Raw genomic sequence first — 13,430 nt, 5'->3', positions numbered from 1 at the left:
GTACAACAAGCATTTTGAGAGTACTGCTAAAGCAATACACATCCTCTACCTGACCCAACAATTTTTAGTATCTCCTAAATTCAAGGGTCAAACATCTGTAAAAAGTGGGTAAATCACCATGAAAGTTAAACTTGATCAGTAACAGTACATGATGAAGCTATATACAAAATTTCACCTCAATATTTTCACGTATTGTAAAACAAAAGCCTGCAATGTTTTTTTTTATATCTCCTAAGTTCAAGGGCCATAACTCTGTCAAAAATGGGTAAATCTCCATGAAAGTCAAACTTTGATCTGTAATAGTACATGATAAAGCTACACACAAAATCTCAGCTCAATGTCAAGGCCTTCTGAAAAAACACATCCATAAAACATATGTGGGACAGACAGACAGACAGACAGACAGACAAGGACTGAGATGAAACCTCTAGTCCCCTCTGGTTGGACTGGTAGGGGACTAAAAATGCACTTTGCAATACATGTATATAACACCAAACACATCACTAGGGACAAAGTACCAAAGCAAACAAATGCAAAGCAAACACTAGTATTATCTGCAAATGATACATTCAAATAGCAAACGATGAAAATAAAATAAAATTTAAAACATCATATCACAGTCTTACAATATCAGCAACATCAACGCACTAATTCAACAACATTTTGAGCTTTTGGGGATAATAAACAACATGTACGAAAATATATTAATAAATTCTATCTACCTTTTGGTAATAAAGTAACACAGAGAAGGCAGAAACGATGGGGGACTGTTTATTTCTGTCACCACTATAGAAAGCCTTCTGTCAGACCCTCTTCCACCCCCCCCCCCCCCCCCCCCATCACCACCCACATCCCCACCCCCATCTCATCAACTGGTTAGTACCCACCCTCCTTTTTTTTCTTTTTTTCTTATTTTGGGGGGTTGGGATGTTTTAAATCTAGTGTACCTGGATTTTACTAAACCCATTTTTGAGTTTGTTCTAAAAACAAATATTTCTTCATGTATCATGATCTATTTATAGCAATTTGAATTCTCTATTAATAAAAGGTCATTATTGTCATATTTCAGATAATTGTTTTACATAAATAATTAGATATTAAAAAAATTACACTATTGTCATATACATGTACCATAATAACAAGCAAACTAATAGCATTTCACTGGGAAAGGTCAAATGCAGCTAACATACATGTAACTATAAATAAAATAAAATACAAAATGTGTATCATGTGGCCTTGGACTTCAACACTTTCAACTAAATGTTACTTTCCTAAAGACTGTGTAAGAAATCCAACAATTCTAAAGCAGTTATAGCAAACACAAAACCTCTACTGTGTCTTTTGATCTCAAGTTCAAAGCAAACATAAATCTTGAAAAAAAAAAAAGAAAAAAAGAGCTAAAGTAAGTCATTTAACCATAGGTCACATTGACATTTACAAAATGTGCTGAGACACATTCTGATGTGCGACTTACAAAAAGAAAGAGAGAAAAAAAAAGTCACCAAAATATGAGGAATTGTAAGTAGTATTACCACTCATAAAAATATTCAGAAAGTCAAATGAGGAAATTCCAGGGTTATACGTAATGGACCTGTAAACTGTATAAAGACAAAAATAATAAAGGAAAAATAAACAAACAATCGCCAACTTAATTTTTTTTTTTTAAATTCACCAAGTTGCAAGATTTAGTGTAAATAAAGAGAACCTGAAGTAATTTTTAAAATGACAGACCCTAGTTTTTAAACACTAACACACACGTTTCTCTATCACCGTTTAGAATATACATATTCGTACTTCTCAAGTGTTTCTGGTCATCCTAGTTTTTAAACACTAACACACATGTTTCTCTATCACCGTTTAGAATATACATATTCGTACTTCTCAAGTGTTTCTGGTCATCCTAGTTTTTAAACACTAACACACGTTTCTCTATCACCGTTTAGAATATACATATTCGTACTTCTCAAGTGTTTCTGGTCATCCTGGTTTTTAAACACTAACACACACGTTTCTCTATCACCGTTTAGAATATACATATTCGTACTTCTCAAGTGTTTCTGGTCATCCTAGTTTTTAAACACTAACACACACGTTTCTCTATCACCGTTTAAAATATACATATTCGTACTTCTCAAGTGTTTCTGGTCATCCTAGTTTTTAAACACTAACACACGTTTCTCTATCACCGTTTAGAATATACATATTCGTACTTCTCAAGTGTTTCTGGTCATCCTGGTTTTTGTGATATCCCAAAATAAATGTGTCATAATTCTAAAAACACATGTACCTCCGAGAAGTGATGGTTATGAAGACAATCTTTAGTCTATTTTTGTACAGTATTTCTCTGTTTTAAAACAGCACAGACTTTAGTTTTACTCTATAAGTATGTCCTGGACAGATTTGGTGCAAATCAGAACTCGTGACCAGAGTGGACGTGCCTGAACCTTCAGTAGATACAAATCAGAACTCGTGACCAGGGTGGACGTGCCTGAACCTTCAGTAGATACAAATCAGAACTCGTGACCAGGGTGGACGTGCCTGAACCTTCAGAAGATACAAATCAGAACTCGTGACCAGGGTGGACGTGCCTGAACCTTCAGTAGATATGGGCACATTAATAAAGTTGTCTTTCCTCCTTTACTCTATTATAATTTTATCCAGATGTCTTACATTTCTGTGTCCATTTTCGCTGGCTGAAACTAGGGTCTGTGACTTTAAATGACAAATTTATATGCTCACTGAGACAACATCAATGAAATTAGTATTCAAACTGGAAATAAATGTATAATTCATAACATCAGAAAAAAAGAAGAAAAAAAGGGCAAAATATCTACAGAGTGAGACAAACTACACAGTAACAAGAACAAAATTGGTCACAAAACATAAATTGTAAAAAAAAAATCTTAATGCATACCTCCATATAAAAAATAAAAATTATAGAAAGGAAAACAAATGGACACTGAATTTATAGTCCCAGAACCAAAATTCCTTTAATATAGCCAGAGAACTATTACCTAGAGGTTATTTTAACAGCATGGGTTTTTAACAGTAAGAATATCATAATAAAATTATAAAAAGAAGGGCAAGTAATTCTCACTATAACCAGCCTCGGTGGTGTAGTGGTTATGTCATCGGACATGAGGCTGGTAGGTACTGGGTTCGTATCCCACCTGAAGCAATGGGGGATTTTTCATGACAGTATCGGCTCCAACCTAGAGTGAGTGGACTGCTAGGCTCAATGGGTAGGTGTAAGCGCACATACACCGAGTTTCACCCACTTCACGTACGATTATGGATGTGTCTCCTAAGTGTATGACTCCACATAGGGGATGATTACCCGGCATGCACTGCAGGTTTCCGTGTACCCAGGGCTCGGGTGATACTAAGATAGCTCATCTGACAGCAAGCAGGGAGCACGGACCTGTCAAGTAGTCCTCTCATCATCATCCATGTTTGTAATGTCCAAAATACAAAAATGTCTTTGTCTCTGTGTTAAATGTTTGTGGAGGTTTTTTGTGGGGGTTTTAAAAGAAAAAAAAGATATTCTCCCTATAAATATTACATTCAGTAGATAGCTTATAGTGTGACAGGATACAACAGAGGCATGTTCAAGAGGGCGAGCGATCGCGTTGGCTCGCTATACTGGTTTTTGTGCTTAATGTTAGAGGAATGTGATATGATAGAAACCAGTGATTACCAGTCAAGTAGTTCATAAATGCTCAGCCTTCTGAAAATGCCACAGATGAGTGGTGAAATTATCTCCCTCAATATAAAATTAATGAAATTATTTACTAAACAACTTTCTTAATGTTTTAAGTTATTTCACAGTATAAATAATGCATACAACCCAGAAATTTTCTCCATCAGTATCATAATAATATTATTTGTTTATGTAACTCTCAAAGATTCAAAAATCAAATATTTGAATAACAACAAAATACAGAACAGATTGCATACATCTGAAAAAAAAACAAAAAAACATTAATTGATCATACTCTCTGGTAGCCATTATTGTCAGTAATAGGCACACTGTATTTTAACTGGTACTCTTTTTATAGCATATCAATGAACTAAAGTGTAAAAACAACATAAAAAACAGTTTACACAGAAATGTTAACATCCTTTCAAATAGTTAACACAAGAAAATTAGCAGCAGTTGATCATACTAAGATTTTCTTTTTCACCGATTAATTTTTTGACATTTATTCAAACAGTCATTTCACTGCAATTATGCAAGATTATCAGAGAGCATTACAATTCAAAAGCCATAGCACACCACAATCAATATTAAAAAACCCCAAATTCTTCTCTGTTAACATTAGCACACAACCATAAAATATTTCCTTAGTCATATAAAATGGTTCTGAACACAAATACCAAATATGTATGTGTCAATGTACAGGTCATATCACAACTAGCATACATTGATACCTCCCTATATAAAACACAAATCATAAACATCATGCAGATAACTTATACAAATATGCCAGTAAATGTTTGCTACATCAAGGGCTGTGGAAATGGGGGAGGGGGCACAGGGTCCATGCCCTTCTTCAACGTTTTACTGTTAATGTGCTCAAAATGCTGGAAATGCTGTATTTGAACACTTGAAATTCTAAATTTACTCAGGAGAGCATGCTGTCCAATTCCCCCTTTATCAGGTCCAGACCATTTGGGTCCTTATATTTCCATTCCCGGAGTCATCCACCTGACAGTGGTCTCTCCATTTTCAAACTGCATGGACAGTGGCCCCCTCACTTTCTATACACTTCATGGGCCTGTTGATAATGTGAAATTAAAAATCCTGGCACTTCACCGACCTCTCACTATCATCATCATCATCATCATCATCACGATGTGAGGTTCTAGATACACGATGATCACAGATCTCTTTGGTTCAAGAAGTTTTCAAAGTTTGCGTAAGAAGTTCATCACTCTTTTACCAAGTCCTGAGCTGCTGCCGTCATCACACTTCTGATACTCCGCCAAACGTGACATGAAGAGATCTGTAGAAGATTGACGGTTCAGTTAAACACGACAATCACCACAAGGCTTCATGCAAATGGAGCAAGCATCAACGAAAAATTACATGTATTTATTGCAATTAAAATGTGCAAAATGAAACTTAAAATTTCACTTTACCGAAAAGTCTATAGTTATAAAATTATAATTACAAACTTCCCATCATTATACGATTTACTGTTTTCTGATTGGATGATGTTGCTGAAAAAATTAATGTTATCCTCCAATAAACCTCAGAAAATGAGGAAATTATGTCAAATGTGACATCTTTACGTAAACCAGGTCACGGAAAGGACTGTACAAACTGTTTTTTGTGTACTTTTTACCTAAATACACGTAGGTTGTGTTGCTGGTAATTATAAGAAATGTTTGCCATTTTTACCTAAATACACGTAGGTTGTGTTGCTGGTAATTATAAGAAATGTTTGCCATTTTTACCTAAATACACGTAGGTTGTGTTGCTGGTCATTATAAGAAATGTTTGCCATTTTTACCTAAATACACGTAGGTTGTGTTGCTGGTCATTATATAGAAATGTTTGCCATTTTTACCTAAATACACGTAGGTTGTGTTGCTGGTCATTATAAGAAATGTTTGCCATTTTTACCTAAATACACGTAGGTTGTGTTGCTGGTCATTATAAGAAATGTTTGCCATTTTTACCTAAATACACGTAGGTTGTGTTGCTGGTCATTATAAGAAATGTTTGCCATTTTTACCTAAATACACGTAGGTTGTGTTGCTGGTCATTATAAGAAATGTTTGCCATTTTTACCTAAATACACGTAGGTTGTGTTGCTGGTCATTATAAGAAATGTTTGCCATTTTTACCTAAATACACGTAGGTTGTGTTGCTGGTCATTATAAGAAATGTTTGCCATTTTTACCTAAATACACGTAGGTTGTGTTGCTGGTCATTATAAGAAATGTTTGCCATTTTTACCTAAATACACGTAGGTTGTGTTGCTGGTCATTATAAGAAATGTTTGCCATTTTTACCCAAATACACGTAGGTTGTGTTGCTGGTCATTATAAGAAATGTTTGCCATTTTTACCCAAATACACGTAGGTTGTGTTGCTGGTCATTATAAGAAATGTTTGCCATTTTTACCCAAATACACGTAGGTTGTGTTGCTGGTAATTATATAGAAATGTTTGCCATTTTTACCCAAATACACGTAGGTTGTGTTGCTGGTAATTATAAGAAATGTTTGCCATTTTTACCTAAATACACGTAGGTTGTGTTGCTGGTAATTATAAGAAATGTTTGCCATTTTTAAAATCACTTCACTATGCTAAGCTATTGTGATAAATTCACAAAAAATTACAAATAATTTGTATAGAGTAAAGTACACTTATAATGAACATGCTGAGAACGAACTACTGCATAGAACGAACTGATGGTAAAGTCCCGTTTTATCTCCCTATACATTAATAACTGACTTATGCAAATGTATACAATGAACTACTGCTATAACGAGATAATTATCATGGTCCCTTCCAGTTGATTATAAGAGTACTTTACTGTATAGATTAATACAGAATACATAAAATTTCATATGGTATAGCAAAGCATAATTTATTGTAATTGTGAAGCAGAGTATGCCTTCAGTGTTTCTGCCAGAAAGAAATTGTTGGGTATGGCGCTATGGAATTGAATGCAACCACAGTCAAAAAGGGGTAAGGGGACCTCCACCAGAAAGAAAATCTGTTACATTTAGGGTTAGGGTTAAGAAAATCATACAGTAATGATAAAAGTAATTCATTTTGTCAAAAGGTTAACTTTAAAAAAAATATCTACCAAAATATTTGGGTATGGCGACATACCTGTTTTACTGTCTGGCAGAAATCCTGGCCTTTTGATATTCACTAATATTCACTAACACTCCTACAAAGCATTCAAAAAAGATGAGGCAGAATTGTGCTTTATGGAACTCAAGTAATAACCATGAACATGATTTTCTCCCTTGCTGAAACGAGTACATACCAACAGATCCCCAGTGTGTTTTCTCAAGGTTATCTGTGACGAACACTTCAAACATCTGAGTCTCTGAAAACCACTCCAGCAGGTGTCGGATTCCCTTGGATGCAACAGAAGACACAAACAGCTCCTTCTGCGAGAAAAATAATAAATTCAAATGCACTACATAAAACTCATAAAGAAGAGGAAATTCTGTTCAATTGCACCTCATAGTCCATCTCATCCTCCTACAAAAATATTTTTAGTAAATAACTTCAGTTTGATTTGATGTAAAAAGAAAAGTAAAAGTGTTTTGCTAATAACAAAAATAGACTTTTTTGTGTACAATTTAGAAAACAATCGGCTCAGATATAAATAATTTGTAGTAAATTCCATAGTATAGTATAGACATAGAAAAGGCGTTCCCTGTGGGACGGACTATAGACCATTTTAATACTTGATCTAGATAGAGAGGAAACTGTTAGCAAATAGCAGAAGGGCTGAAACAAAGTCTTGTTCTGTGTTCGAAGTTGTTTTGTTTTAACAACACCACTAGAGAACATGGATTTATTTCATTTCAACTTATTTTCGTACTTATATCCAATTAAGGTTCAAGCACGCTGTCCTTGGCATACATCTCAGCTATCTGGGCTGTCTGTCCAGGACAGTGGATTAGTTGTTAATTGTTAGTGGTTAGTGAGAGAGAAGAGGGTGTAGTGGCTTTACACCTACCCATTGAGTTGTTACAACTCGCTCTGGGTGGGAGCCGGTACCGGGCTGCAAACCCTGTACCTACCAGCCTTATGTCCGATGGTTTAACCATGACACCACCGAGGCCGGCTGATTTATTAATCATCAGCTATTGAATGTCAAACATTTGGTAATTCTGACATATTGTCTTACAGAGGAAACCCGCTACATTTTCCATTAGTAGCAAGAAATCTTTTATATGCACCATCCCACATACAGGATAGCACATACCATGGCTTTTGATATAGCACATTTTTAACTATGGCTATTTAGTGTCTAACATATAATTATGACACTTAGTCAAAAGAGAGACAAAAAGAGAAAGACAGAGAGAGGGGAGAAAATCAGGCATAAAGAGAGCATCCCCTCATAAGAAATTAATTATTACTATATATTTCATTAAACATTAAAATTGATTTAGTGAACATAACTAATTTATCTTTCCTTACTAGTATCAATTCTTTTAATTTTTATCAAGACATATATTTTGTAGTTTAAACCACACTTTAAAGATTTAAAGAGAGAGAGAGAGAGAGAGAGAGAGAGAGAGAGAGAGAGAGAGAGAGAGAGAGAGAGAGAGAGAGAGAGAGAGAGAGAGATGCAGATAAGGACAAGAGCAAACACCACTTCAGTGTTTAAAGTACATCAGCTATGTGAAATATATAATACGACTGCACAAACCAGAAACACTTTCTTGCCATCCTGCTGAGTCCTGATATGTTCTCCGAAATGTCCGATCGTCTCAACAAAAAACCTCAAGAAGGCCTCCGAGACCATCAACCACTGAGAACTTTGAGCATCTAAAAACACACACATAATATTTTATCATGAAATCAAAGAACCTAAAGAAGGCCTCAGAGACCATCGACCACTGAGAACTTTGAGCATCGAAAAACACACACATATTTTATAATGCAATCAAAGAACCTTAACAAGGCTTCAGACACCATCATTTCATTCATTTCAACTTATTTTCATGTTTATATCCAATTAAGGTTCAAGCAGATTTTGGACAAAGAGTTTTTGAAACACAATACTTCCTACCAGTTTTAGCTTTTGAAAAAAACACATTTTAGAACTGTTTTTAAAACTTTTAAAAAACTCACTATATCTTTCATGCATTGGTTATCTAGGTTATGGGACCTGAATAAGAAGGAAGGAAGGAAATGTTTTATTTAACGACACACTCAACACAGTTTATTTACAGTTATATGGTTAAGGACCACAGATATTGAGGGAGGAAACCCGATGTCGCCATTTCATGGGCTATTCTTTTCGATTAGCAGGAAGGGATTTTTTATATGCACCATCCCAAAGACAGGATAGCACATACTAAGGCCTTTGATGTACCAGTTATTGTGCACTGACTGGAGCGAGAAACAGCCCAATGGGATCAAGTATCAAGCGAGCGTCTTACCACTGGGCTATGTCTCGCCCGGGACCTGAATAAGTGAAAGAAAATCTTGTCTTGTGTTCGAACTGACCTGCGTCTAATTTGCACATGTTGATGGCTGTTTTCAGAGCTTTCTGTAGTTTCTTCGGGATGATGGATGATTCGTCACCAACTGAAAGCACGATCTCTTTCTTATCCAAATCAATAATAAGCACCTGGAAACAGAAAAGAAATATATGAGGTGGCAATTGATCTCGTGTAATTCATGTCATATTTACATCCATCAATATATTTATTCATCCACACATCCAAAATTCAATCACCCAAAACTCAACCTCCCACACCACTCATCCACTGATTTATTTGATCCATTCATTACAATACATTAATACTCTATCTTTGTTTCTTGTTCCAACCAGTGCACCATAACTGGTCAAAGGCTGTGGTATGTGCTTTCTTGTCTGTGGGAAAGTGCATATAAAAGATCCCTTGCTGCATTAGGAAAAATGTAGAAACCTAACTACTAGTCAGAATTACTAAATGTTTGACAATGTGCTCCAGTGGTGCCGTTAAACAAAACAAGCTTTTTTTTAACTATCTTTGTTTGACACTCAAAAGCCAAATCATGTTGATGTACTTACCTTTGTTTGACACACAATGGCCAAATCATGTTGATGTACTTACCTTTGTTTGACACTCAATAGCCAAGTCATGTTGATGTACTTACCTTTGTTTGACACACAATGGCCAAATCATGTTGATGTACTTACCTTTGTTTGACACTCAATAGCCAAGTCATGTTGATGTACTTACCTTTGTTTGACACTCAATAGCCAAATCATGTTGATGTACTTACCTTTGTTTGACACTCAATAGCCAAATCATGTTGATGTACTTACCTTTGTTTGACACTCAATAGCCAAATCATGTTGATGTACTTACCTTTGTTTGACACTCAATAGCCAAATCATTTTGATGTACTTACCTTTGTTTGACACCCAATGGCCGATCATTATTTTTGTGCTGGGGTGTCGTCAAACATCCATTCATTCTCAATAGCCAATGGGTTTTGTTTTGTTGGGGGGGAATTTTGGGGGGAGAGGGGGTGTTTGGAGGCGTTATATTGTATTGTACTGGGATGTTGGTAAACATTTGTTCATTCACAGCCTTCACCATTTAAGGGGAGCTTTCGTTCTCGCTCCGCTGCGACTAGTTTAAGGAGAGTAATAGTTAGCTTCCCTTAGTATATTAATTTATATGGTATTAGGGGCGGGATGTAGACCAGTGGTAAAGTATTTGCCTGATGCACGGTCGGTCTGGGATTGATCCCCATCGGGGGACTCATTGGGCTATTTCTTGTTCCAGCCATTGCACCACAACTGGTATATCCAAGGCCATGGTATGTGCTATCCTGTCTGTCGAATGTTGCATATAAAAGATCCCTTGCTACTAGTTAATGGAAAAATGTAGCGGGTTTCCTCTCTCAGACTATATGTCAGAAATACCATTAGCCGATGATTAATAAATCAATGTGCTCTAGTGGTGTCATTAAACAAAACAAACTTTATTATGGTATTAATATAGTTACAGTAATATCTTAAATGGCTCCCCATAATCTAAGTTAGAGAAGCAATTAACTAGTCCCCTCAGTTGTTTTCATGGTCAGGTCTGATTCCACATCAGTATTTTGATGCACTACTGACCTCTTCGAGTGGTAGCGTCAACACTTGGTTGAGGTGCGACGACAGAATGCCCATGAGGAACGGCGTAGGCGAGGCGCACACATCCAGCATGTCCTGTGGCAGGATCGGCACGTAGATGTGCTGCCACTGGAATGGGTACAGCAGGGCAGCAAGAGCATGGATCGTGTGGCTCAGACAGCTGGAACAATAGAAAATACAATCAAAACTGCGAACAAAAAAAATGAAGAAAGAAAGAAGGAAAGAAAGATATTGTAAATGCTACAGTAGTAGGCTAGTAATAAAATAAATATCAAAAGAAAAATAAATCTGTGAACAAAAGCCCAACATTTTACCAAAATATACGATGTACTTAGTTATTATATTACATAGCATAACGGTGTACTTTTTGTTTATTACAGTAATATATATGACTTATGTCATTACGTAAGTCTTAGTGTCAAGATTTTAGATCTGATATGTTCTTAATAAATGCAAATCGCTTAAATTTAAAACAATATCGACAACGACAATCAGTTAACTGACCTTTGAAATCTTTGGAATAAGCCCTGGGCTGTAGTAATGGAAAAGGTCATTGTTATTTGTATATATGTGCATGCACTCACGTTAGTGTGAGTTAAAAGTTACAAGATAGATTTGGACAAGTCCACTAGCGTGGGGGAGAAATGCACTTGTTTGAGGACAGGTAATATTGAAAAGAAATTGATTTTGTCCTAGAATAATGTAAGCTAATTTAATATGATTCCTTTTTACCATAACATTGAATAACAACTATCAAATACAATGTAGTAGCTCTACTAGATAATTATGGTGTATCCAGTCTAATCTAGATGTAAAAAATACATGCAATGTCTTCAATACGTTTTGAGCTCTATTTTTAGAAGACCCTGCCCAAAGCCACAGAAGCTGAATCTGGCACTATTAAAATATAGAGCATGTTCTATGTCTTCTGCTGCTGTAGTTTGCGCCAACACAGTCGCGATGTGTTTTGTCACATTCGATTCAGTTTCAGTGTCTTTTTTTTTTAACTGGTACCATACTGGCCAGACCCTAATATCGATGGTCGCCTAACAGACTACCTTTGTAAAATTCTTAGTCTCCCATAGCCAATAAAGGTCACCACAGGTGACCAGGTAACTGCTAATTTTCAACCTTGGAAGCATTGTAATAATATAGCTGATTCTGAATTTGAATTACATCAGTATTCCAATGACGTCACTTTGAATTGCCTTACAATAACCATACACTGGGTACATGACGTTTCCATTTTAAGAATGCTGGAAAATTCCAATGCAAACTTGCTATTGAAATGTTTTTGTTTGAACATTACTAATGCACCTGAATGTGTTTTAAGTAAATTTTGTGATTAAAAAATTGTACCTTTTACAAAATATGGATTTCCAGTAAAATTATGGTAAGATAATATATTATATTTATTGTGCACGTTTGTTTTTCTTACTCAAAGGGACGGGATGTAACCCAGTGGTAAAGTACTCACTTGATGCACGGTCAGTTTGGCATCGATCCCCGTCGGCGGGCCCATTGGGCTATTTCTCATTCCAGACAGTGCACCATGACTGGTATATCAACGGCCGTGGTATGTGCTATCCTGGCTGTGGGATGATGCATATAAAAGATCCCTTGCTACTAATGGAAAAATGTAGCGGGTTTCCTCTCTAAAACTATATGTCGCAATTACCAAATGTTTGACATCCAATAGCCGATGATTAATAAATCAATGTGCTCTAGTGGTTTCGTTAAACAGTATATTTGTTATTCAGTATATTTCAATCTAATTCAGTAAAATAAAACAAACTAACCTCAAATTACTTGCACAAATGAGAACCCTCCGCTCCATAAGGAGTGTTGAGAAAACCCTCAGAAGTTTGTCTGTACCGAGGTAGTTCTGCAGACACTCATAGTTAACCTGCAAACAAATGTTACAATACAAAAACAAAATCTGAAACAAATTATATTAAATACCTCAGAAAAGGTAATGTTGCATTATTCCATGCTGACATGACATCATTCATAAACTAAATAAGTAGACTATGTAGATATTAGGCCAAACAAAATAAATTTCTGGTCTCTGGTCAGCGTGTGCGTCAATTTTAACCCTCACGCATCAAAATTAAAAAAAAAAAACCATTTCCTGCAGTATCACATTGATTTTTGACGGCCTTTTCTTGCTACGACGTAAAAGCACATTTAGAGCCAAACTGCCATCACGCATGAACTAGGATGTGCATTCTGATTTCAATTTAAATATGCCCCTTATTTCGGTATCAAATATACCCACTTTTTCTTTGGAAAATAAATAAATTTGAAAAACAAAAAAGCTGCATCGCCGCATCAATTCTGAAACTTTGGTTTGACCAGAAACAGACTCTTTTTGTTTGTCTAAAAGCCATTAATAAATTGAATAGATTCATCGACATGGTTTAGTTTGGAATCACTTTTTGATCACATGACTAGTTCTACATCACAAATTTGGGCTTCACACTATTGATATATCATTCTAAAACCGTTAAACATTGTACAATATTTTTCAATTGCCTATGTATGCAAATGTACCGTAACTTAATGTGTTGATGATGCTGTTAAC

The 13,430-nt window shown here is 35.7% G+C and overlaps 1 protein-coding gene across 2 annotated transcripts in view; it reads right to left on the bottom strand.

Annotated features, from left to right (window-relative positions):
• Positions 1–237: 237 nt before the first annotated feature.
• The window catches only part of LOC121382310, a 41,923-nt gene continuing 28,730 nt past the window's right edge, over positions 238–13,430 (bottom strand). For both annotated transcript variants that reach the window (XM_041511888.1, XM_041511889.1), the window contains 6 exons: positions 12,646–12,752; positions 10,829–11,006; positions 9,217–9,340; positions 8,414–8,532; positions 7,010–7,136; positions 238–5,006 (listed from right to left, as the gene is read on the bottom strand). In XM_041511888.1, the coding sequence (XP_041367822.1) occupies positions 4,909–5,006; positions 7,010–7,136; positions 8,414–8,532; positions 9,217–9,340; positions 10,829–11,006; positions 12,646–12,752 (753 nt within the window). In that variant the 3' untranslated portion in view covers positions 238–4,908. The remainder of the gene's footprint in view (positions 5,007–7,009; positions 7,137–8,413; positions 8,533–9,216; positions 9,341–10,828; positions 11,007–12,645; positions 12,753–13,430) is intronic.

The sequence above is a fragment of the Gigantopelta aegis genome, chromosome 9, assembly GCF_016097555.1.
Source record: "Gigantopelta aegis isolate Gae_Host chromosome 9, Gae_host_genome, whole genome shotgun sequence".
Lineage (NCBI taxonomy): Eukaryota > Metazoa > Mollusca > Gastropoda > Neomphalida > Peltospiridae > Gigantopelta > Gigantopelta aegis.
This window is presented reverse-complemented; position numbering and strand designations above follow the sequence as displayed.